This window comes from Schistocerca americana, chromosome 3, assembly GCF_021461395.2.
Source record: "Schistocerca americana isolate TAMUIC-IGC-003095 chromosome 3, iqSchAmer2.1, whole genome shotgun sequence".
Classification (NCBI taxonomy): Eukaryota; Metazoa; Arthropoda; class Insecta; order Orthoptera; family Acrididae; genus Schistocerca; species Schistocerca americana.
The window spans coordinates 971,720,014-971,747,991 of NC_060121.1; the positions used below are offsets into that span (position 1 = coordinate 971,720,014).

General features: G+C 40.0%; 1 protein-coding gene across 1 annotated transcript in view; it reads right to left on the minus strand.

The window, feature by feature from the left end:
• Positions 1 to 27,978, minus strand: part of LOC124607439 (proton channel OtopLc) — a 736,982-nt gene that overhangs the window by 12,045 nt on the left and 696,959 nt on the right. Inside the window, exon 14 of the mRNA XM_047139769.1 lies at positions 6,380 to 6,553. Within this exon, the coding sequence (XP_046995725.1) occupies positions 6,380 to 6,553 (174 nt within the window). The remainder of the gene's footprint in view (positions 1 to 6,379; positions 6,554 to 27,978) is intronic.

The window sequence follows — 27,978 nt, forward strand, 5'->3', positions numbered from 1 at the left end:
TTGTTATGCAAGGTAGAAGCAGCTAGCCTTATTTAGTTTTAGGGTAAATAAGAATGAGGCAAGCTCTGATGAAACACACAATGCTCAGTTGAAAGTGAAAATAATGGGGAATAACAACTATTGTTATTTGATGGTAGCCATGGAAGATGTGTAGGTGCGGCAGGTTAGATGTGATGAAACTTACCAAGCCATTAGTATTATGAAGATAATTACTAGCCTCAAACACGTGAACTGTGCAAGGGTTTAGGAAATGAAAATCAGTCATAGTAGGTGGAACATGTAACAGACATGTGAAAAGCCTTTACATTAGGAGGGAAATCAAAGAGTAGGGTATAGCATACTGTGAACAATGATGTCATTAGAGGCTCAGCAAATGCTCAGAAAGGTTAAATAGAAGAATGGAAACTGGCCATGTCTTTTCAAATGAACCAATTTGATATTCACCTTGGATTCTTTATGGAAATTTTAGAAAACCTAAATCCACATGGCTGAACAGTAGACGGCTGAACAGGAATTTGAAACCTGCTCCTCAATCAGAGTCCAGTGCTGCAACCCTTACGCCACCTCACCCAGTCAAATATAAAGTAATATGTGACCACAGTAGAACAGCTCAACTATGGCACTACAGTGTGCATTTTAAAGATGTGGTTAATAAAAGGCTGACTGTTGTGCTGAATTACATTACATTCCACATACCCTTCTCATTTTTTAGATGGTAACCATCTTATAATCTCTTTTGAAAACACTGTCCATTCCATTCAACTTACTTTCCAAGGCCTTTGCTATATCTGACAGAATTACAATATCATCAGAAATCCTCAATGTCTTATTTCATCTCCTTTCTTCTTTCCTCCCCCAATTTCTCCTTGGGTTCCTTTACTACTACTAAAGGTACAGAATGAATGACATCAGGGATAGGCTACAACTCTGTCTCTCTCCCTTCTCAATTACTTCTTCCCTTTCATCATCTTTGGTTCTTATAACTGCTGCTGGTTTCTGTACAAGTTGTATTTTATCTCTGCTACATTATGAATGTCAAAGAGTGTAGTCCGGTCAACATTGGCAAAAGCTTGCTCTAAGTGTACAAATGCTATTAACATAGGTTTGCCTTTCTTCAGTATATATTCTAAGGAAGTTGTTGTGTCAGTACTGCCTTGTATGCTTCTACATTTCTCTGAAACCCAAACTGACATTCACACCCATCAGCACCTGTTTTCTTTGGAATTGGATTTATTACAGTCTTCTAGCTGTATTTCACAGTCCTATATATCTTGCTTCCCAGGTGGAATAGGTTTGGCAGTGATATTTCTCCCAAGGCTCACAATGAATTTAATGGACTGTTTTTTTTTACTTCTGAGGCCTTGTTTTTATTTAGATCTTTCGCTGCTTTGTCCAATTTTTGCAGTATCTTATATTTCATCTCATCTTCATTTTCTTCCCTTTCTATAACATTGTCTTTCAAGTTCAATCCAATTTAAATTCAATATCTAATGTTTTATCCATGGATTTTATATTGGACTTTGTCTTTTTACCTATTTGATTCTCTACTACCACCATTATTTCAGTTCTCAAAGCTACCCATTCATTTTCTAATATGTTCCTTTTTCCCTGTCTCTGTTACTCATTGCCTAATACTCCCATCAACCTCTGGGTGTTAGCTTATCCATGTCCCATCTCCTTAATTTCCAGACTTTCTGCAATTTTGTTAGTTTTACTCTGTAATTCATAATCAAAAACTCATGGTCAGAGTTCACATCTGTTACTAGAAACTTGTCACCGTTCAAAATTTGGATTTGAAGTCTCTGTTTTACCATTATATAATATTTCTGAAACCTTCTGGTGTCTCCAAGTCACTTCCATGTACAACTATCTTTTATGATTCTTAAACCAAGTGTTATCAATGACTGAATTATACTGTGTACAAAATTCTACCATGTAGCTTTCCTTTTCATTCCTTTTCCCCAGTCCATGGTCTCTTATTATTTTTCCCTGTGTATATGTGAAATTAACTTGGCTGCTTTTAATTGGTTTATTGCTGCTGTTATGAAATTTATTGCATACACCTGAACAAGAGATGGAAAAGCCTCTGGCAGAAAGTATTTGTGGCTTGATGAGAGGTGTCCTTGTACAAAGTAGGATCTATGTGATTATTGGTGTCAAAGGGATCACCTTTCTGAGTTTCATCCAGTAGGGCAGATTTGAAAGAAATCATTAGATATATAAAATAAACAGGGATGCATTGAAAATTAAATTTTTTATTACTGAAACAAGCTAAATGGATTCCAGCATCTCCGTTTTATGATGAACAGCAGCTTTCCTTTTCATAATATTGTTAAATGGATTTTTTATTTGTTTAGGAGGTTTGCACACCCTGAAGAAGCAATTTATCTGTGTATACCTCCTGCAGTGTAGTAGATAAATGAGGCAGCCATACAGTGGTACACCCTTCGTATTCAGTAAATGCAGAAATAATTATAGTTTCCTCATAAGTAAAAGCAAATAAAAAATAACAAAATCTGCTTGTTTCAACATTTTTGAAAAATCATCACATTTAAAAATGTAGTTGTGATGTTTTGATGAAAAATTACACTGTACAAATTCCCACTGGCTTTTTAATAGACTTCTTTATTCTACTATCAGCCAAAAGCAAAGGAATAGTCAATAGCCTGCAATGATTTCACTGTAGACTTTCTGAAAGATTCTGGTAGGAGATAATCCAGAAGTATTGCTTCATTTCTGCTATTTAACATCAATAATAAATTATCTGACACACACAGAGAAAGAGCTATATACATTGATAAATGAAAGCAATTACACTCTACAAAAATTAATTCAAAATATTACAAGAAGTTATTTTAATTACCAGGAATTTGCAGCTTGGACCAAAAACTAAGAATGCAAATCTTTATAGAATAGGTGCAACCAGAAACAGGGAAACAGTCATTACACCTGTCTTATGAACTGGAGATAGCAATTGTGAAGTTAATCATTACATTTAATTAACATACAACACACAAATGTATGGAATGTTATCCACAGCTAGACAAACAATCACAGAGAAGTTAAGTTGTTATTGAAGATGTAGTTCACGGTTTAGTTCTTAATTAAGAAACAGAATGTAGAAAGTTACCCTAAGCTGTCTGAATAATACAAAGAGGGACACCACATCATGCTCAAGGGGAGAAATTGCAATGGAAGTCCCACAAGTTCAATCATCGATCTACTACTGTTCTTGCTTTATGTAAATTATTTATAATTTTATTTGAATCAGATGGTGAAATCAGAGCTCTTTGGAGATGATACAAGCATTGTTGCAAAGTGAAGCAGAGATATTAATAGAGAAAATAATAATGATGTTTTAGTGAAAGTTACTGAGTGATTTTACATAAATAGGCTTGCTTTAAACTTTCAAAACATGTTGTTCATCAGGTTTTTTACTGTCAAAAATATCCCACCTTGTATTAACCCTGTATATCAGCAAAAAATAATAAACAAGGTTGAAAGTTCTTAGTTTTCAGCTGTGAATTCTTAAGAAAACTTAAAACTGGAAAAACCATATTGCTAAAACAGTTACATTTAGCTATATTTGCCATAAGAATAATTGCCAGCTTTGGTGCTATAGAAGTCAATCTGTTAATTTCATGATGTCTAATGGGATGGTACTCTGGGGTAACTCATCACTTAATTAGTAAGCATTCATTGCACAAAAGAAAGTAATTAGAATTATGTGTGGGATTCACACATGTACATCATGCAGGCATATCTTTGAGTAGCTGGTAATATTAACTTTGGTCCTACAACACACTTATTCACTTACTGAATTTGAAACCAACAATCCACCAGTGTCTGAGATTAACAGATATATCAACAAGTAGAAAACTAGAAGAAAAAAATGATCTGAGTTACTCTCTCACAAATCTAACTATGGGATAGAAAGATGTCAAATATGTGGCTATTATGCTGTTAGACAATCTATCTATGGAAATAAAATGTCTGACTGATAGCAGGAGTGTTTTCAAATTTAGATTAAAAGTATTTCTCCATAATAACTCTTTCTACACCATATCCAAATTCTTGAATAGAAGTGGTTAGCACACTGGACCCGCATTCAGGAGGATTATGGTTCAAACCCATGTCCAGCCATCCTGTTTGGATTTTCTGTGACTTTCCTAAATCACTTCAGGCAGATGCTGGGCTGGTTCCTTTGAAAGGGCACAATCAACTTCCATTCCTATCCGTTCCTAACTCAATGGGACCAATGACCTCACTGTTTGGTCCCCTACCCCAAACCAACCAACCAATCAACTTAAAAAAGTGTGTTCTACTTCTCTTAAATCGACACATTCTACATTATAACTTTTATTGTGAATATGATCTATGGGACACATAACTAACTAACTTACTAATTAACTAACAGACCATTCTCATTACTATGGCAGAGGAGGCTACAAAAGTGAATTCAAAGATAAAAAATATATTTATCAGTCATTTATGAAACACGATAAAGGAAAAGAGAAAGCAATGGCTCAGAAAAAAACAGGAAGTTAAGGACACTGGGGAGGGCAGACAATGTGGAAAAGAAGCACATTGAAAGTAGAGACTAACATCTGTATCATTCTGATCTGCCCCAGAGACAGACAGACCTGACAGGACTATGATATGGAATGTGTAGGCATAGCTGGGGGAACAATGATGAGAAGTGGAGATAAGATAAGTTGTGTGTGGAATGTCAATATCACCACCATCCTTGCCAGCAGTAGTAGCCATCTGACATTCAATTCCTGGATCAAGGCCTCCTCTAGACATGTGTAAGTTTTACCGTCTTTAACAACCTGCATATAAGATGCTCTAATGACTCCTACCTACCTTAGATCACTGTCTTGGTCATTGCTTATGTTTTTCTATCTGTTGTAATTCACCAAAAACCTTCCTAGGCCAATCTACCATCCAATTACTTGGTAATAAGTTCTGTCCACTTCCATTTGATTTTCATTACAGTCATAATTTTGTGTGTCTTCCAGGTTATTCCTTGACCTGTTTATTTGTGTTCCTGTCTCTTTGTCTTACTGTTTGTTTTCCCAACATACATGTCTCCATTGATATTTGAGCAATGCTCAGTTAATGAGTTGTTTCGATAATTGAGTCTATGCCTTGTGTCACAAGTAAAAACCTGTAATGCATCTGACTGTAAGCTTTCCTCTTTGACACTTTGAAAGAAGCTTAGTTTGTAAAGCCGAGTTTAGTTCACCTGAAGCAATCAAAGCCACTTTTACTCTTTTGTTATCTATCTAATCATCATCTTCAACTGCTCTAGACACAAAAAATTCATAAGCTGCTTCTATGCTACACAATTAATTCACACAGTTTTCTATTTGTGGTATTGCTTATTTCTGTCATATTACAATTGATTTTAAGACCTACTTTCAAACTTGCTTTATTAAATCCTTCTATTTGTTGCTTAAGTTTATCTATAGTAGAAGCAAACTGTGCAATGTCATTAGCAAAATGAAAATGGCTCTGACACATATTTTCCTTTAGTATGTACTATTCCTAAATGTTACAAAATGGAAACTTCTTCATTTTCCAACTTAAGAATATGATTACTTTCTCTAGGGCCTCTGAGAATAGATTTGGTGATATATATAGTGTGCTTGAATAATTCCTCTTTCAGCTCTGATGAAGACTAATCAACAGATATTTATATGAGTAATACTGATTGGCCTGCTTCTTAAGGGTTGTTAGTGCAGATTTTGTTGAAACTGAGACAAAAGCTTTTTCAGAATCTATGAATCCCAGACACCATGTAAAACTTTTTACAAGTTCTGGTTTCCATCTTTAACAATTCTGATTAACACATGATAGCTGGGAAACAGAAAAATGTCACATGTTCTTTTTACTGCCTCTCAGTTGAAGTGACTTACCTTTGTATGAACACTAGTAATTTTAACAAGTCAATGTATGGTCAAGAAATGAGAACAAATAAAAAAATATCTCACCTAGACTCAAATAAATAGAAAACCCATGATGAAATCTAGGTATGTGTATGAGGACAGATCACTCCTCCCTAAAGAGAACAAGTACTGAAAAGCAGATTGGAGATGAATTATTACTAGCAGAACTACTTTCAGAAAAACTACTCCTTTGGAAGGTGCACAAACCAATGTGTATGCCGCCCCATCCTCCACCCCCACACAAATTAAAATATTTCATTGGTGATTTACAATCTTCAAAAAATTTTCTTATTCCATTTCCAAATCTCAAACAGTACTTATAACTGTTTGCTGGTAAAGTAAATCTAGTCACTCACCATTTGAAAAATCCTGCATATATTGAATCAGATATTCCATATGGTAGGGTTTAAAATAACTTTTGTACTTACTTGAACAGGATTAGCAATAACCTTCTGTGCTTCAAATGTGTAAATGACCCACATTGTGACATTGCAGATCAAGAGGAAGGTTACTACTTGACGCCCAGGTTTGCTGCGGTCATGTTCAGGGAGATGTACACGACGGCGTGCCACATCCGCAATGAACAACAGCTGTAGTACAACCTGGAAAAGGAACCATTGGGAAAAGTGACTGAGAATTCCTTATTGATGAAACATGGTTCAGATTACATAGCATAACTTATCTAATAATGACATTCCAGCTGTTGTCCCCAATTTCAGGTTCTGTTTTGAGACACTGGTTTCAAAATGTTGGAGATGGTATAAATGAAGTGACACTCTCATGTTGTTTTCTATGTGGCAGAGAGGCAGGATTTTAAGAAGAAATTAAAATAAAAACTACCACCAATGTATTTTAAAACAAGTTTTGTGTATAGGAAAAATCAAATATGCCATTCATTGATGCAAGGCACTTTGGTAAGATATTTAAGTGGATGTGTAAAAAAATGCAATGTTGCATGATGGAAAATATAGACCATTAAAGAGCCTCACTTCAATAATGTAAAACACAGCTAATGTGATATATGAAATGACTTATAAATTATGACAGGAAACAAATTTACTATTAACAACAAAACAGGAAATTTATGGCTTACCAAACAACTAACTTTGGGTACAGCTTCCAGAAATGGGTACTTAGTCCATAACCAATTCCACATTGCTAATATGACTGGATATTCAGAACATAACATGTAAGTGAATGCACAAATGAATTAGTGAGCTTATTGGATGAAAGCTAATGTGTAAAACTTCTTGGTGACCTTGTGAACAGTAAATTTAAATCAGAGCTGGAGAAAAACAAAAGAAAGAAACTTCAGTCATAATTACCAGTATATGAAACAATGATTATTGCAAATTAAATTTATATTCATACAGCACATAACATTGCAATCCTTAAGTAGTAACCCACACTAAAGAGAACTAAAGGCTTGACCCATATAGGTGTAATAAGTGCCGTCTTTCCCGAAATACGTAATCACTAACTCAGGGCATTTCGTCAGAGAAGGTGAAATATGCCATTGTCAAGTTCTTTTATAAGAAGGGCGACAGGGGAGATGTCAATAACTACTGGCCCATTTCACTAATGATACCATCTTCCAAAACTTCTGAGAAGATGATGTAGAATAGGTTGCCATGTAAGCAACAATAATACCCTCAGTAGAGTTGCTTAACTGAGGATGCCATTTACACATTCACTCATCAAATTTTACAAGTGTTAAATAACAAAATAGCACCAACTGGTATTTTCTGTACCTTACTTATGGCATCTGACTGTGTGAATCACAATATTCTTCAAGACAAAAAGAAGTTTTATTGAGCTGATAGTATAGCCAACCAATTGATAATGTCATATTTAACCAAAAGAATGGGGTTCCACAAGGCTCAATTTTAGGTCCACTGTTAGTTCTTTTTGTAGATTAGTATAATGATCAATCCACAGATACAGATACACAATGTCGATGAGGGGACAAAAGTCATGGGATACCAATATGCACATGCACAGATGTGGTAGTATCACATACAAAAGATATAAAAGGGCAGTACATTAGTGGAGCTGTTACTTGGATTCAGGAGACTCATGCGTAAAGGCTTCTGATGTGATTATGGCCGCATGATGGGAATTAACAGCTTTGTATATGGAATGGTGGTTGGAAGTTGATGCACAGAACATTCCATTTTGGAAATGGCTACAGAATTTAATATTCTGTGATTCACAGTGTCAAGAGTGTGCCAAGAATACCACAATGGCGTTACCCCTCACCAAGAACAATGCAGTGGATGATACCCTTTACTTAATGACAAAGAGCACAGGCATTTGCGTAGGGGTGTCAGAAGTAATAGACAAGCAACACTGCATGAAGTAACCACAGAAATCAATGTGGGATGTATGACAAATGTATCCATTAGGACAGTGTGGCAACATTTGGCATTAATGGGCTATGGCACCAGGTGAACTTTGCAGCATCACCTGCAGCATCTCTCCTGGGCTCATGACCATATTGGTTGGACCCTAGACAACTGGGAAACCATGGTATGGGTAGATGAGTCCTGTTTCAGTTGGAAAGAGCTGACGGTAGGGTTGAAGTATGGCATAGACCAACGAAGCCATGGACCCAAGTTGCCAACAACACACTGCGCAAGCTGGTGGTGGCTCGATAATGGTGTAGGTTGAGTTTACATGGAATGGACTGGGTCCTCTGGATGTTTGGCTATTTGGAGACCATTTATCAGCTATTCATGGATGTCGTGTTCCCAAACAATGATGGAATTTTATGGATGACATTGCTCTATGGCACTAGGCCACAATTGTTTGCAATTGTTCTGAAGAACATTCCAGACAATTTGAGCAAATGATTTAGACACCAAGAATGCCTAACATGAATCGCATCGAACATTTATTGGACATAACTGAGAGGTCAATTTGTGCACAAAACCTGGCACCAGCAACACATCTGCAATCGCAGATGGGTGTAGAGGTAGCATGGCTCAATATTTCTGCAGAGGACTACCAGCGAACTGTTTTGAGCCCATGACACTTCGAGCTGCTGCACTACACAAGGAAAAAGCAGGTCCAACATGATATTAGGAAGTATCCCATGCCTTTTGTCACCTTAGTGTGCAGTAACAGATGAAATGGTAAATAATGTGCTTAAAAGTATTATTGAATGGTTTTCTGCAAATGGTCTCACTCTCAATTTCAAAAAGAGACAACATATTTGGTTCTGCACATCTAGAACTACTACACCAATGTATGTGTAGCACATGGTAAGAGATAATAACTAGGGTGGAAGCTTCTAACTTTTTAGGCATCGACACCGATTAGAATTTAAATGGAAATACCACATTTTGAAAATCCTAAAACAATTTAGTTTAGCCACATTTGCACTTCAAATCATTGAAAATCGTGGGGAGAGCCAAATCAGTAAGTTGACATTCATTCAGTAATGTCATATGGAATAATGTGTTGAGTAAACTTATGTTTATGCAAAAAAAGTCTTCATTGATCAAAAACTTGCTGTAAGAATAATATGTGGTGCTCATCCATGACCATCTTTTAGACATTTGCTTAAGGAATTAGACATTTTGGCTGGTGTTTTCCCATATGTTTACCACCACATGAAGTTTGATGGAAATAATCCAATGCAATTAAAAAGGACAATGACATTCATTACTCAACTTTACAGTTATCTTTAGCACAAAAAGATGGCGTAGAATGCTCCAACCAAAAGTTTTGATCACTTACCCAGTGATATAAAATGTCTGACATAGAGAAAAGTTAAATTTGAAAACAAAGCGAAATAGTGTCTCTTTCACTGTGGAATGTGGATGTAAGATGGCTCATTCCACATCTGTACGACTAACTGTACAAATGATCTGTGGGACAAGAAATTCACTCACTCACTGACTAACTCATGTGCAATCAAAGAAATTGAGAACACTAACAGGAAACTACAAAAGGTATCTAAATAATTCTCATATATGTGTTATCTTGAATGTCATGGCATGCGCATAAATAAATGTATATGTCAGCAAATTGGAGAATACATTAGCAATATAAATTAGAGTAACAATTCACAAATTTTCCTAAACATGGAAACACAATGATGACCAAAAACACTTTTTTACACTGAGAGTGTGAAGTAGAAAAATGATTTGTTGATGGGCCTTCGATTGCAAACACATGCTCCAGTTAAAATGCTCTCCAAAACCAGCATTGTGGTCTCACCATAAAGCATAGTTGCTGAAGAAGAACAAGAAAAGACAGAAGAATATGCAACAGCCACCCAGACAGCTCATGGAACAACAGAAGATGGAAAGTAATGTGCCCAACTCTTCTAAAGGGATAGATAAAAAAAAAAAAAAAAAATCTATATACCAAATGGTGGCAGAAAACACACATAAAAGAAGGTTATAATTAGGCAAACATTTGGAGCCAGTGGCTGCTTCTTGAGACAGAAGGGTTGAAGGGGAAGGAAGAAAGGTGAAGGCAAAGGACAAAGGACTGGATGAGAAGGAAAGGCTGCTTGTTGGGGACTGCAGTGGATGAGATTTGAAAATCTGAGAGCTTAACGGTGGAAGACAGGGTAATATAATATGTAAGACAGAGATTGCTGCTTAAAAATCATGCACGAGTTAATAAGACTAAAAAGCTAAGTGCACTGTATGTAATAGAGGTGGGAAGGAAGGGGGGGGGGGGGGGGCAGCGGAAAATGACACCTAAGAAAATGATGAAAGATATAGAAAACTAAAATGGAGTGAAGGAGTATTTACTGTGAAGAAGTGCTGAGAAGAAAGAAATTAGCCTAAATTAAGGCCAGGATTGTGGAAAGAACCAAGGACATGTTGTAGTGCTAGTTCCCACCTGTGGAGTTCTGAGAAACTGGTTTCTGGGAGAAGAATCCAGATGGCACATGCGGTGAAACAGCACTAAAGCCACAATTATCATGTTGTAGAGCATGCTCTGCAACAGGATATTGTGTATTGCCAGTCTACACCATCTGCCTATGCCCATTCATCCTAACTGATAATTTGGTGGTAGTCATGCCTATGTAGAGCGCCAAATAGTGTTTACATAATATCTGGTATATGACGTGTAATTTTACAGGTGGCTCTCCCTTTGATAGTATATGTTTTGCCAGTTACAGAGATGGTACAGGCGGTGGTAGGAGCATGCATAGGGCAATTCTTGCAGTGAAGACGGTCAAAGGGAGAGGTGCCATACGGTATGGAGATGGGTGCAGATGGAGCACAGGGTCTGACAAGAATATTGCAGAGATTAGGAGAGCAGTGAAAAGCTGTTCTAAGAGTGGTGGGCAAAATCTCTGACAGAATGGATCTCACTTCAGGGTGTGGTTTTAGGAAGTCATTCCTTTGTCCAAGTATCTGATTAATACACTCTGAAGTTGTTTTTTGGAGGGATCAGCAGTACCAGGATTAGATGTAATGTCCCAGGAAATCCGCTTCTGAACTAGTCTGGTGGGGTAATTACATCCAGTGAAGGCTGAGGTGAGAATGGTGGTGTATTGCTGTTAAAAGGTCTGCACTTGAACAAATATGATTGCCTCAAATGCCAAGGCTTTATGGGAGGAAACGTTTGATATGGAAAGGATGACAACTGTCAAAATGTTGTTTGTTAGTGGGTTTGATGTGGACAGAAGAGTGTAGCTGGCCTATGGTGAGGATGAGATCAACATCAAGGGAAGTGGCACCTGATTTGGAACTGGACCACGTGAAATTTAATTGAGAGAAGGTATTCAGAGATTTCAGGAATTTTAGCAGGTCAGCCTCACCATGAGTCCATACAGCAAAAATGTCATTAATGTATCTAAACCAAACCAGGGGCTGTAGATTTATGGATCCCAGGAAAGGCCCCTCCAAGCAACCCATAAAAAGGCTAGAACAGGAAGGAGCCATCCTGGTTCCCATGGCCATGTCCCTATTCTGTTTGTATGTCTGCTCCTCAGAGGTGAAGCAGCTGTTGGTAAATATAAAGTTGATCTAGGTAAATAGAAAGGATATACTAGGTTTGGACACTGTACTGTTGTGTCTGGTTCTTGTGATTATGTGATATTTTTGGTCTGGGAGACGGTGGTGTAGGCAATGGGATGTTAACAAGGTTGTCACAAGTTTCCCCAAGTGAAATTCCCTGATTTCTAAACAAGTTTTAGCATTTTTCCCTGACAAATTTTGAGACTGAATGATTGATTAGTTGAGAGGGTTTATGGGACCAAATGGCGAGATCATCAGTCCCGCTATTTCAAAGTTACTCACAGAAGAAAGAAGGTCCTCTAAATGTGAATGGATCCAGTCGGGGGAGTGAAACTATAAAACAAAGAAGTTAAGACACACACAACAAAAGGCATAAAAGGTTAGACCAAATCTAAAAACTGAAAAAAAGAGTGGTCTTTCCACAGGGAAGTGGTCATGGGGTCCCAGACTGAGAAAATGTGAACAGAGGCCCCAAACACAACCACATTGCCTCTGCTTTAGGAGTAAAGTAAAACTTCATATCCGGAAATAACTGCTTTCACGGAGGAAACTGAGGACCAGTTCAACAATCTGTGAACTGTCTGCTAATATTAAAATTAAGAAACACTATACTTAGCACAGAGGACTAAAAGAAGGGAACATTCCCCTGATATGTGGGACACCATCAGTCTTGCTCCAAAACCATATTGTGGGGTTCATTCATTACACAGGAGGAAACAATGGGTGAGACTGATATGACCAATGAAAGAGGAGCAGAAGGAAGAAAACCAAAGTGTAGTAGTCTCCTTTATTGTTCAGTGTTTATTACTAACAGCAGTAGTCCACCAGATGCCATTCCACTTTTGGGCAAAGAGAGATTTGACATAGATCTGCATATACACAGCTGGAGTCATGAAAGGGAATGGAGAGTGAGTATCAGTTTATCTAGACAAATGGTCAGCCAGTTCATTCCCTGATACCCACATGACTTGGAACCCAGAGAAAGACAACTGAGGAGGTAGCACAGGCAAGGGAGGAGAGAAGGTCACGGATAGCAGAGACCAAAGGATGACGAGAGTAGCAGACTGCTCAATGAGTCTGTACACACTAAAGCACTGTGGAGGGAGGACTGAGTAATAAAATGGAGGGCCCTGGTAATGGCTAGCAGCTCTGCTGTGAACACACTACATGATTCCGGCAATAAATGGTGTTCTAAGCAAGTAGGAGATGTGAAAGCGTATCCCGCCTTATCTATCATCTTAGAACCATTATTGTAGAAGATGGTAGGACCCTGGAACTCTTTGAGGATGGAACATACAAAATGCTGGAAGGCCATAGGGGCAACAGCAGAGACCTTAAGACCCTGGAATAGGTCAGTCCACAACACGTGGCACATTTCAGTGAACAGAGATGGAGATCCTGACAGAGGGAGGTGAGATGCATTCCAACTGTGGGCGGTGATCAGGAGGGAGATGTTCCTCACTTGCGAAAAGGACAGAGTACACAGGATGGTCAGGGAATTTGCAAATGGCAGTTGCGTAAGAAACCAGGAGTTGGCTCGTCGTATTTGTATGGGGGGAAATCCCTACTTCTGTGAGGGGACTGTCAACAAAACTAGTGTGAAAGTCACCAATAGCCAGACGCACCTCTCAATGGTGAACAGGATCAAGTATTTTCAGAGTGGAAGGAGCCGCTGAGCCACAAACCCGACTTCCATAATCTAGTCTGGACAAGACCAGAGCACGGTAAAGCTCTGTGTCCCAAGACGTGTGGGACAGGAGGCAGAGAGCACTAAGCTTCTGCATGCATGTAGTCCTCGGGCAGCGAATATGGGGCAATCACATCAGATTTTCATTAAAAAAAAAAAAGGCCCAAGAAATGGGACTGTGCTGCAACATCTAGGAGCTGCTTGCCTAAATAAAGTTCTGGATCAATGTCTACTATGAACTGACGACCGAAATGCAAAATCCGAATTTTGGAGGGAGAAAATTGGAAGCCATGGGAGACAGTCCACGCAGAGGTCCATCAGACGGCGCTTTGGAGCCAGCACTCGGCAGACACTACCGAGTGGGAGCTGCACCAGATCCAAAAATCATCGACATACAATGCCAGGATAACCTGAGGGCCAACAGAGGTTACAAGCCCATTGATGGCTATGAGGAAGAGTGTGACAATTAATACAGAACCCTGTGGGATACTGTTCTCCTAAATCCGAGGGGTGCTAAGTGAAGGGCCAACTGAATCTGGAAGAGCCGGTGCGACAAAAATTCACAAATAAAAATCTGAAGGGGCCACATGGAGGGTAACTAAAATGCGGGGACACCAAGCCGTGTCATGTGCCTCATGTAGGTTGAAGAAGACCATGACAAGGCACCGACAGTTAGTAAAAGCCTGCCGGATTGCAGTTTCCAAATGTCTGCTTTTACAAATGTCTACTTGTGTCTGTGTATATGCGGATGGATATGTGTGTGTGTGCACGAGTCTATACCTGTCCTTTTTTCCCCCTAAGGTAAGTCTTTCTGCTCCCAGGATTGGAATTACTCCTTACCCTCTCCATTAAAACCCACATCCTTTCGTCTTTCCCTCTCCTTCCCTCTTTCCTGACGAAGCAACTGTTTGTTGCGAAAGCTTGAATTTTGTGTGTATGTATGTGTCCGTTTGCGTTTCTATCGACCTGCCAGCGCTTTCATATGGTAAGTCACATCATCTTTGTTTTTAGATATATTTTTCCTACGTGGAATGTTTCCCTCTATTATAACTATATATATATATATATATATATATATATATATATATATATATATATAAAAACAAAGATGAGGTGACTTACCGAACAAAAGCGCTGGCAGGTCGATAGACACACAAACAAACACAAACATACACACAAAATTCAAGCTTTCGCAACAAACTGTTGCCTCATCAGGAAAGAGGGAAGGAGAGGGGAAGACGAAAGGAAGTGGGTTTTAAGGGAGAGGGTAAGGAGTCATTCCAATCCCGGGAGCGGAAAGACTTACCTTAGGGGGAAAAAAGGACAGGTATACACTCGCACACACGCACATATCCATCCACACATACAGACACAAGCAGACATATTTAAAGACAAAGAGTTTGGGCAGAGATGTCAGTCGAGGCAGAAGTGTAGAGGCAAAGAAGTTGTTGAAAGACAGGTGAGGTATGAGTGGCGGCAACTTGAAATTAGCGGAGATTGAGGCCTGGCGGATGACGAGAAGAGAGGATATACTGAAGGGAAAGTTCCCATCTACGGAGTTCGGATAGGTTGGTGTTGGTGGGAAGTATCCAGATAACCCGGACGGTGTAACACTGTGCCAAGATGTGCTGGCTGTGCACCAAGGCATGTTTATCCACAGGGTGATCCTCATTACCAACAAACACTGTCTGCCTGTGTCCATTCATGCGAATGGACAGTTTGTTGCTGGTCATTCCCACATAGAATGCATCACAGTGTAGGCAGGTCAGTTGGTAAATCACGTGGGTGCTTTCACACGTGGCTCTGCCTCTGATCGTGTACACCTTCCGGGTTACAGGACTGGAGTAGGTGGTGTCTTGAGGAGTCGGATCATTAGGAGTAGGATTAGGATCATTTTTCTTCCATCCAAATTGAACCCTGCCTGGAACAGTTCCGTCCTCCGTCACAGCGGGACCCACCTCCTCTTCCTCAAAATCACCCTCTCCAAACCTTCCAGGAATTTCTGACTTCCAGCCTTGAATCTCAATCCTTCTTAAAAAACCTTAATCCTACACCCAACATCACCACTGCTGAAGCCCAGGCTATCCGTGATCTGAAGGCTGACCGATCCATCGTCATTCTTCCGGCGGACAAGGGTTCCACGACCGTGGTACTTGATCGTCGGGAGTATGTGGCTGAGGGACTGCGTCAGCTTTCAGACAACACCACATACAAAGTTTGCCAAGGTAACCCCATTCCCGATGTCCAGGCGGAGCTTCAAGGAATCCTCAGAACCTTAGGCCCCCTGCAAAACCTTTCACCTGACTCCATCAACCTCCTGACCCCACTGACACCCCGCACCCCTACCTTCTACCTTCTTCCTAAAATCCACAAACCCAATCATCCCGGCCGCCCCATTGTAGCTGGTTACCAAGCCCCCACAGAACGTATCTCTGCCTACGTAGATCAACACCTTCAACCCATTACATGCAGTCTCCCATCCTTCATCAAGGACACCAACCACTTCCCTGAATGCCTGGAATCCTTACCCAATCTGTTACCCCCGGAAACCATCCTTGTAACCATTGATGCCACGTCCTTATACACAAATATTCCGCACGTCCAGGGCCTCGCTGCGATGGAGCATTTCCTTTCACGCCGATCACCTGCCACCCTACCTAAAACCTCTTTCCTCATCACCTTAGCCAGCTTCATCCTGACCCACAACTTCTTCACTTTTGAGAGCCAGACATACCAACAATTAAAGGGAACAGCCACGGGCACCAGGATGGCCCCCTCGTACGCCAACCTATTCATGGGTCGCTTAGAGGAAGCCTTCTTGGTTACCCAAGTCTGCCAACCCAAAGTTTGGTACAGATTTATTGATGACATCTTCATGATCTGGACTCACAGTGAAGAAGAACTCCAGAATTTCCTCTCCAACCTCAACTCCTTTGGTTCCATCAGTTTCACCTGGTCCTACTCCAAATCCCATGCCACTTTCCTTGACGTTGACCTCCACCTGTCCAATGGCCAACTTCACACGTCCGTCCACATCAAGCCCACCAGCAAGCAACAGTACCTCCATTATGACAGCTGCCACCCATTCCACATCAAACGGTCCCTTCCCTACAGCCTAGGTCTTCGTGGCAAACGAATCTGCTCCAGTCCGGAATCCCTGAATCATTACACCAACAACCTGAAAACAGCTTTCGCATCCCGCAACTACCCTCCCGACCTGGTACAGAAGCAAATAACCAGAGCCACTTCCTCGTCCCCTCAAACCCAGAATCCCCCACAGAAGAACCACAAAAGTGCCCCACTTGTGACAGGATACTTTCCGGGACTGGACCAGACTCTGAATGTGGCTCTCCAGCAGGGATACGACTTCCTCAAATCCTGCCCTGAAATGAGATCCATCCTTCATGAAATCCTCCCCACTCCACCAAGAGTGTCTTTCCGCCGTCCACCTAACCTTCGTAACCTGTTAGTTCATCCCTATGAAATCCCCAAACCACCCTCCCTACCCTCTGGCTCCTATCCTTGTAACCGCCCCCGATGCAAAACCTGTCCCATGCACCCTCCCACCACCACCTACTCCAGTCCTGTAACCCGGAAGGTGTACACGATCAGAGGCAGGGCCACATGTGAAAGCACCCACGTGATTTACCAACTGACCTGCCTACACTGTGATGCATTCTATGTGGGAATGACCAGCAACAAACTGTCCATTCGCATGAATGGACACAGGCAGACAGTGTTTGTTGGTAATGAGGATCACCCTGTGGCTAAACATGCCTTGGTGCACAACCAGCACATCTTGGCACAGTGTTACACCGTCCGGGTTATCTGGATACTTCCCACCAACACCAACCTATCCGAACTCCGTAGATGGGAACTTTCCCTTCAGTATATCCTCTCTTCTCGTCATCCGCCAGGCCTCAATCTCCGCTAATTTCAAGTTGCCGCCACTCATACCTCACCTGTCTTTCAACAACTTCTTTGCCTCTACACTTCTGCCTCGACTGACATCTCTGCCCAAACTCTTTGTCTTTAAATTTCCCCCTAAGGTATATATATAATATCCCCACCAACGGCAAGGTCCATGGTTCATGGGTGTGTGTGTGTGTGTCTATATATATATATATATATATATATACACACACACACACACACACACACACACACACACACACCCATGAACCATGAACCATGAACCATGGACCTTGCCGTTGGTGGGGAGGCTTGCGTGCCTCAATGATACAGATAGCCGTACTGTAGGTGCAACCACAACGGAGGGGTATCTGTTGAGAGGCCAGACAAACGTGTGGTTCCTGAAGAGGGGCAGCAGCTTTTTCAGTAGTTGCAAGGGCAACAGTCTGGAAGATTGACTGATCTGGCCTTGTAACAATAACCAAAACGGCCTTGCTGTGCTGGTACTGCGAACGGCTGAAAGCAAGGGGAAACTACGGCCGTAATTTTTCCCGAGGGCATGCAGCTTTACTGTATGATTAAATGATGATGGCGTCCTCTTGGGTAAAATATTCCGGAGGTAAAATAGTCCCCCATTCGGATCTCCGGGCGGGGACTACTCAAGAGGATGTCGTTATCAGGAGAAAGAAAACTGGCGTTCTACGGATCAGAGCGTGGAATCTCAGGTCCCTTAATCGGGCAGGTAGGTTAGAAAATTTGAAAAGGGAAATGGATAGGTTAAAGTTAGATATAGTGGGAATTAGTGAAGTTCGGTGGCAGGAGGAACAAGACTTTTGGTCAGGTGACTACAGGGTTATAAACACAAAGTCAAATAGGGGTAATGCAGGAGTAGGTTTAATAATGAATAGGAAAATAGGAACGCGGGTAAGCTGCTACAAACAGCTTAGTGAACGCATTATTGTGGCGAAGATAGATACGAAGCCAACACCTACTACAGTAGTACAAGTTTATATGCCAACTAGCTCTGCAGATGACGAACGAATTGAAGAAATGTATGATGAAATAAAAGAAATTATTCAGGTAGTGAAGGGAGACGAAAATTTAATAGTCATGGGTGACTGGAATTCGAGTGTAGGAAAAGGGAGAGAAGGAAACGTAGTAGGTGAATATGGATTGGGGCTAAGAAATGAAAGAGGAAGCCGCCTGGTAGAATTTTGCACAGAGCACAACTTAATCATAGCTAACACTTGGTTTAAGAATCATGATAGAAGGTTGTATACATGGAAGAATCCTGGAGATACTAAAAGGTATCAGATAGATTATATAATGGTAAGACAGAGATTTAGGAACCAGGTTTTAAATTGTAAGACATTTCCAGGGGCAGATGCGGACTCTGACCACAATCTATTGGTTATGACCTGTAGATTAAAACTGAAGAAACTGCAAAAAGTTGGGAATTTAAGGAGATGGGACCTGGATAAACTGAAAGAACCAGAGGTTGTACAGAGTTTCAGGGAGAGCATAAGGGAACAATTGACAGGAATGGGAGAAAGAAATACAGTAGAAGAAGAATGGGTAGCTTTGAGGGATGTAGTAGTGAAGGCAGCAGAGGATCAAGTAGGTAAAAAGACGAGGGCTAGTCGAAATCCTTGGGTAACAGAAGAAATATTGAAGTTAAATGATGAAAGGAGAAAATATAAAAATGCAGTAAATGAAGCAGCCAAAAAGGAATACAAACGTCTCAAAAATGAGATCGACAGGAAGTGCAAAATGGCTAAGCGGGGATGGCTAGAGGACAAATGTAAGGATGTAGAGGCTTATCTCACTAGGGGTAAGATAGATACTGCCTACAGGAAAATTAAAGAGACCTTTGGAGATAAGAGAACCACTTGTATGAACATCAAGAGCTCAGATGGGAACCCAGTTCTAAGCAAAGAAGGGAAAGCAGAAAGGTGGAAGGAGTATATAGAGGGTCTATACAAGGGCGATGTACTTGAGGACAATATTATGGAAATGGAAGAGTATGTAGATGAAGATGAAATGGGAGATACGATACTGCGTGAAGAATTTGACAGAGCACTGAAAGACCTGAGTCGAAACAAGGCCCCCGGCGTAGACAACATTCCATTGGAACTACTGACGGCCTTGGGAGAGCCAGTCCTGACAAAACTCTACCATCTGGTGAGCAAGATGTATGAAACAGGCGAAATACCCTCAGACTTCAAGAAGAATATAATAATTCCAATCCCAAAGAAAGCAGGAGTTGACAGATGTGAGAATTACCGAACAATCAGTTTAATAAGCCACAGCTGCAAAATACTAACACGAATTCTTTACAGACGAATGGAAAAACTAGTAGAAGCCAACCTCGGGGAAGATCAGTTTGGATTCCGTAGAAATACTGGAACACGTGAGGCAATACTGACACTACGACTTATCTTAGAAGAAAGATTAAGGAAAGGCAAACCTATGTTTCTAGCATTTGTAGACTTAGAGAAAGCTTTTGACAATGTTGACTGAAATACTCTCTTTCAAATTCTAACGGTGGCAGGGGTAAAATACAGGGAGCGAAAGGCTATTTACAATTTGTACAGAAACCAGATGGCAGTTATAAGACTCGAGGGCCATGAAAGGGAAGCAGTGGTTGGGAAGGGAGTGAGACAGGGTTGTAGCCTCTCCTCGATGTTATTCAATCTGTATATTGAGCAAGCAATAAAAGAAACAAAAGAAAAATTCAGAGTAGGTATTAAAATCCAGGGAGAAGAAATAAAAACTTTGAGGTTCGCTGATGACATTGTAATTCTGTCAGAGACAGCAAAGGGCTTGGAAGAGCAGTTGAACGGAATGGATGGTGTCTTGAAGGGAGGATATAAGATGAACATCAACAAAAGCAAAACGAGGATAATGGAATGTAGTCGAATTAAGTCGGGTGATGTTGAGGGTATTAGATTAGGAAATGAGGCACTTAAAGTAGTAAATGAGTTTTGCTATTTGGGGCGCAAAATAACTGATGATGGTCGAAGTAGAGAGGATATAAAATGTAGACTGGCAATGGCAAGGAAAGCGTTTCTGAAGAAGAGAAATTTGTTAACATTGAGTATAGATTTAAGTGTCAGGAAGTCATTTCTGAAAGTATTTGTATGGAGTGTAGCCATGTATGGAAGTGAAACATGGACGGTAAATAGTTTGGACAAGAAGAGAATAGAAGCTTTCGAAATGTGGTGCTACAGAAGAATGCTGAAGATTAGATGGGTAGATCACATAACTAATGAGGAGGTACTGAATAGGATTGGGGAGAAGAGGAGTTTATGGCACAACTTGACCAGAAGAAGGGATCGGTTGGTAGGACATGTTCTGAGGCATCAAGGGATCACCAATTTAGTATTGGAGGGCAGCGTGGAGGGTAAAAATCGTAGGGGGAGACCAAGAGATGAATACACTAAGCAGATTCAGAAGGATGCAGGTTGCAGTAGGTACTGGGAGATGAAGAAGCTTGCACAGGATAGAGTAGCATGGAGACATACACACTAAATTCAAGCTTTCGCAACAAACTGTTGCCTCATCAGGAAAGAGGGAAGGAGAGGGAAAGACGAAAGGATGTGGGTTTTGAGGGAGAGGTTAAGGAGTCATTCCAATCCCGGGAGCGGAAAGACTTACCTTAGGGGGAAAAAAGGACGAGTATACACTAGCGCGCACACACACACATATCCATCCACACATATACAGACACAAGCAAACATATTTGAGGACTTGGTCTTTAAATATGTCTGTATATGTGTGGATGGATATATATATATATATATATATATATATAATGGAAGGAAACATTCCACGTGGGAAAAATTATATATAAAAACAAAGATGAGGTGACTTACCGAACAAAAGTGCTGGCAGGTCGATAGACACACAAACAAACACAAAAATACACGCAAAATTCAAGCTTTCGCAACAAACTGTTGCCTCATCAGGAAAGAGGGAAGGAGAGGGGAAGACGAAAGGAAGTGGGTTTTAAGGGAGAGGGTAAGGAGTCATTCCAATCCCGGGAGCGGAAAGACTTACCTTAGGGGGAAAAAAGGACAGGTATACACTCGCACACACGCACATATCCATCCACACATACAGACACAAGCAGCGTCTTCCCCTCTCCTTCCCTCTTTCCTGATGAGGCAACAGTTTGTTGCGAAAGCTTGAATTTTGTGTGTATGTTTGTGTTTGTTTGTGTGTCTATCGACCTGCCAGCGCTTTTGTTCGGTAAGTCACCTCATCTTTGTTTTATATATATATATATATATATATATATATATATATATATATATAAAAATCTGTCAAGTTGCACACTACACATTGTTGGATCCACCGTCAAATGTGCGATATTTTAAAAAGTTTTAAGATGAAGCTCTATAGTAAATCATGTATTTCAAATGGTGGTTTAGTGGGTGAAACAAATATAATAGACAGTCAATGACTCCCACACTGGATGAAGATCACATAATTCTACATCAACACCTTCTGAACATGACAATTTTAATACTGATCTAATCAACCCACATTTTGCAACTGGTTACTTGTTATTTCCAATCCACTGAAGCTCTGGCATGCACAGTTGCTGAAGTGCAGCCATGTTCAAAATCTTGAAAGATATTGTGTAAACAATGCTCAGATGCATTGTCCAGTCATATTAATGTAACCACCTATGAAATGCCTGAATAACCACCTTTCGCAGTACAGTCCACTGCAAGATATGCAGAACGAGAGTCAATCAGGTGTTGGAAGGTATTGACAGTGAGATGAAGTCAAGATGACTCCACTGCCATGGTCAACTGTGCTAGGTTTCTCAGGAAAGGATCCGTGGCACAAACAGCCTGATTGAGGTGGTCCCACAGATTATCGATTAAGGTTAAAATCTGGGGACTATGGTGGCCTGGAGAGTATGGTAAACTCATCCTGGTGCTCTTCAAACCATACACGTACACTGTGAGCTGTGACACATTGCACGGTCCTGCTGGTAGATGCTATAGTATACAAACTGTATGTAGAAATTATGTAATAGGTAGATAAAAAATCTACTCACAAAGCAGTGGGAGAACTCACACATAAAAGACAGTTGTAATTGGCAAACTTTTGGAGTCTCCTTCAGGCAGAAGCATTGAAGGGGAAGGAAGAGGGCAGAAGGAAAAACACCGGAGAGGTCTAGCAAAAAAGGTAGATTTTGGAACAGTCATTCAGAATTGCAGGTCAGGGGAGACTTACTGTATGGGATGAGAATAGAAGACTGATTGTTTGCGACTGCATCAGATGAGATTTAAAAACCTGAGAGCTTAAAGGTGGAAGACAGGGAAATATGCAGACAGAGATTACTGCTTAAACATCAGGCATGACTTAATAAGAGTGAAGAGCTAAGAGCAGTGTAAGTAAAAGAGGTGGGAGGGAGGGGGGGTTGTGAAAAATAGATGGAAAAGACAATGAAAGATAAAGGAAACTAAAATGGAGTGAAGCAAAGACTAGTTACAGTGAAGAAATGCTGAGATGGAAAAAAATTAACATAAATTAAGGCCAGATGAGTGGAGGAGGGGTGGGGGGAGGGGGGGGGGAGGGAGTGAGAGCCAAGGACATGTTGTAGTGCTAGTTCCAACCTGCAGAGTTCCGAGAAACTGGTGTCTGGGGGAAGAAACCAAATGGCGCTTGTGGTGAAACAGGTGCAAAGGTCACAAATGTCATGTTGTAGAGCATGCTCTGCAACAGGATATTGTGAGTTGTCAGTACACACACTCTGCCTGTGCCCATTCATCCTAATTGATAATTTGGTGGTAGTCATGCCAATGTAGAAGGATGCACAGTGTTTATGTAACAGCTGGTACATGACGTGTTGTTTCGTAGGCGGTTCTTCCTTTGATTGCATAAGTTTTTCCAGTTACAAGGCTGTTATAGGTGGTGGCAGGAGGGTGCATAGGTCAAGTCTTGCAGTGGGAATGGTCACAGAGGGAGGAGCGACAGGGTAGGGAGATGGGTGCAGAAAGAGCCTAGGGACTGACAACAATATTGTGGAGATTTGGAGGGTGATGGAAAACTATTCTAGGTGCGGTGTGCAAAATAGATCTCATTTCAGGGCATGATTTTAGGAAGTCATCACCCTGTGAAAGTAGCTGATTAACACATTCCAGAGCAGGATAATACTGAGTCAGCAATGGTGTGCTCAGAAGTTGTTATTTGGAGGGATCAGCAGTACCAGGATTGGATGTGATGGCCCAGGAAATCTGCTTTTTAATTAGGCTGGTGAGGTAATTACATGCAGTGAAGGCTGATGTGAGAATGGTGGTGTACTGCTGTAAAGAGTCTGCATCCGAACAAATACATTTGCCTCAAATGCCAAGGCTCTATGGGAGGGAACACTTGACATTGAAAGGATGGAAACTGTCAAAATGAAAGTACTATGGTTGTTGGTAGGTTTACTGTGGACAGTAGTGTGTAGCTGGCATTCAATGAGGACAAGATGAACATCAAGGAAAGTGGCTCCCTATTTGGAATAGATCGATGTGAAATTTAGTTCGGAGAAGGTATTCAGAGATTCCAGGAATTTTTAGCAGGTCAGCCTCACTATGAGTCCATATGGCAAAGATGGCATCAATGTATCTAAACCGAACCAGGGGCTGAAGACATGGTCCCAGGAAAGCCTTCTCTAAGTGACCCTGGAAAAGGTTGGTATAGGAAGGAGCCATCCTGGTTCCCACAGCTGTGTCCCTGATCTGTTTGTATGTCTGCCCCTAAAAGGTGAAGTAGTTGTTGGTAAGTATAAAGTTGATTAAGATGAGATATTATTTTTGTGACTATTTTTGTTCTTTCTGGGGTTTTCCCTACAGAAAACCATGGCATTTCTTTTATTGATATTGATATGTTATGTTGTTGTTGTTGTGGTCTTCAGTCCAGAGACTGGTTTGATGCAGCTCTCCATGCTGCTCTATCCTGTGCAAGCTTCTTCATCTCCGAGTAACTACTGCAATCTACATCCTTCTGAATCTGTTCAGTCTAGTCTCATGTTATATATCTGACATATTTTGTATAGTTAATAGGCAGCTCTCTGTAGTCCATCTTCACTGTTCAATATTAATACCTGATCACCAGCAAATAGCATCGTCACTGAATAACGCTAAATTTAGTATATTCCCTAAAATAATGAATTCTTGTCCCTCTTTGAAGAGGCTTTTCCAAAAAAGTTTGTTAGAAAAAATACTCAGAATCTCTGACAAAATGCTGGATTACCAAGGGAATTTAAAAACCAAGTAAAATAAACAGGGAACTTTACACCATTATGAGAATGTCTAAGAACATGACAAAAATTGGCCACTATAAAATATACTGTAAGTTCCTAAAGAAGTTTATACAAAAATCAAAAGAAGCATATTATGAGCCAGTAATTGATAACTCTAATAATAAAAAGAAGACTATTTGGCACATTGTTAAAAGGGAGATGGGGAAGAACAAAAGAATTTTAGAAGACTTCAAAATCAAATATGAAGCAACTCTTGTATGCAATCCTGAAAACTTAGTCAATATTTTCAACAAACACATCTTGTCAGAGACAGACCAAGTAGGCTGCAAGGGATCTGTTAATGAATCTTGAGTATTCTGCAAAATACTATTCCAGAAAGATTCGTATCAGCCTTGTCACAGTATCTGAAATTGAAAGAACAATCATTTCTTTGAAAAGAAAAAAAAAAAAAAATTCATTGGAATAGATAAAAATCTTTAACAGTTGTTGAAACACTGCTGTGCTTCTATAAGTAATGTACTTGGCTACATTCTAATCCATCCTTGCAACAAGGAATAATGTCCAATAGACTCAAAAATGAATTTAAAAATTTTTCTAGTTAATTGAATCTTTGAAGAAAGTTTAGGCTTGGAGCTCGTTGTCATCAACTACATTCCGTGATATTTCAACATGGGCACTTGCCAGTCATCCTCAGGTGAGCCATCAAAGACTGACAACGATTTACTCAACTCCACAATATACAGTGTGCTGTGAGTATTCTGCACTTGTGTGAAAATGAAGCTGACACATTGGCCATGCTACTCAGTGGCAATGCAGTCATTGGTGGAACTGGAGAACGAAGAAGATGGATGTTCTCAGCATGGCCCCTTGGCGCGGAATCAGTGCACTCTGTCATCTTTGATTTGAGGAAATCGTGCAGGTGACAGGATTCCATGCACTATACAGGTAGTACACAGAGCTTGCTTACACAGATCTCGGAAGCAGATAGTTTGCCTAAGGAGCTCACTCACAGAAAGACCATGTCCAGGAAATATGGATATTCTATCCATAAGATTAACAGGGCATTGTCATTTAAAACTAAAAACCAAGAAGTGGGTAAAGAGGAGAGCACACTGGCAAAATTTCTAGCTCTTCTACTCTTTGTTGGCAATATTTCATTGGTTCCGGTACGTAATGGTATGATGTGCTGTAGCAGCAGATTAGAAGTATTTCAATTGAATTGATTCTGCTTTATTCCTCTTCCTCATGTCCTTGACATCAATGCTACCAAGTTTGGTCCTTGTACATTAATTAGGTCCTTGTACATTAAATAGTTTCCATATTATATTTGCTAAATAGGGAAAGTTTAATTATAACCATCACACTATCAAGCATTTTCGTACCAGCCACCAGAGGTGTTGTGTTTTGCAACAACATTGTGCCTTCTGATAGATACTTAGTTACAGGCTTGAGTTGAATTAGTGCTTTTTTGGTACTGCCATAAGATGGAATTTCTTGAAGTTGTATTCTGGAATGACAAACTCTTCCTTCCTGTATAATTGAATAAAGATTGAGAATTGTACTCATATGAGAGAGTCATTTTGAACACCAGATGACTTGATTACAATGTGCATGGGACTTTATAGGATAATTTCTGATTCATAGATAATTCGAAAAAACCAGTCACTAGCAAAGAAAATGTTCTTGGTGCAAAAATGTAAGAAAAATAAATGGTGTATACTGTAGCTTTAGTTGTAGAAACCTTTTGCAAAAACTAAACATGCTTAATGCTGTTTCCCGATAACCAAGGGGAATTTTTGATCTTGAGACAAAAAAATATCTCAAAAACTATGCATCTGATTGAAAAATGGAAAAAAATACACATACAGTACCCCAGAGGATGGAGCGGGTGACAACTTTCAAATCTTAAATAGGAACATCCCATTTTTTTACTGTAGCATCAGATTCTTTGGGGAAAAAGTAGGTAACTTCTGTTTGCAGAACATTTTTCAAACATTTTTCATTGTGTGATAGATGGTGCTGTAATTAAAAAAAAAAAAAAAAAAGAGAAAGGCTAGCCATATAGCAATATAGCAGAGATGCCGAGCCGCGATAGGCACAATAAAAAGATTCACACAATCATAGCTTTCGGCCATTAAGGTCTTTGTCAGCAGTAGCTTGACTGAGGTGTGTCCTCTCACTGTTACAACTTAATACCTGTGGTGGACACTCCAACTAGAGTAACAGCACTTTAATAGATAATTTACTTGTAGATAAGGATAGTTACAATAATTTTACTGTGAAAAATATTATAAGTCGCCTCTCTCATCATGAAGGGCAAAAATAAATGTATAAAGGAAAGAAAATTTTATTTGGAAAAACTTTAGGATTATAAACAAACACCACTGAAAGCTTTAATCACCAATTACAGCTAGTGGACAGATCTCTTGTGTATGCTGCAGTTGATGTTAATTCAAAATTTAATGTATTTATCAATGAAGTTACAGGTCTTTTTGAAGAAACATTTCCAAAAAAGGCAGCGAGAGAAAACCTGTTAAAATCTGGATACAAGTCTTGGATTACTAAAGGCATCAAACTTTCTTGTAAAATGAAAAGAGAACTATGCAGCAGCCAAGAGATCAAATGATCCCAGTAGGAGTATGCACTATAAACTCTACAATAAAGTTCTGAATAAGACCATACAAGCAGCAAAGAACATGTGCTTGAAGACAGAAATCGATTACTCAAGCAATAAAGTAAAAACTATTTGGAATTTTGTAAAGAAGGAAACAAGGAAAAATGCAGTTTGTAGCGAAAATATCCAAATAAGAAATTGAGGACCATCTTGTTATCAATCCAAAAATAGTTGCAGACACGTAAAACAAACAATTTTTAACAGTAACAGAAAAAATAGGTTTACAAGGCTCCATGAACCAAGCCATCAATCTTTTGAAAGCCAAAGTACCTAGCCCAGTACAACATATGAAGGTAACAACAGTCACTGTTCAAGAAATTGAAAGAGTTATGAAATTCCTGAAGTAGAAACTTTACTGGGATTGAAGATATTTCTAACAAATTATTAAAATACTGCTGCAGCCATGTAAGTAAAGTCCTTTGCCACATTTTTGATGCATCACCTATGCAAGGAATAGTTCCTGAGAGGCTTAAGTATGCAGTTGTAAAACTGCTGTATGA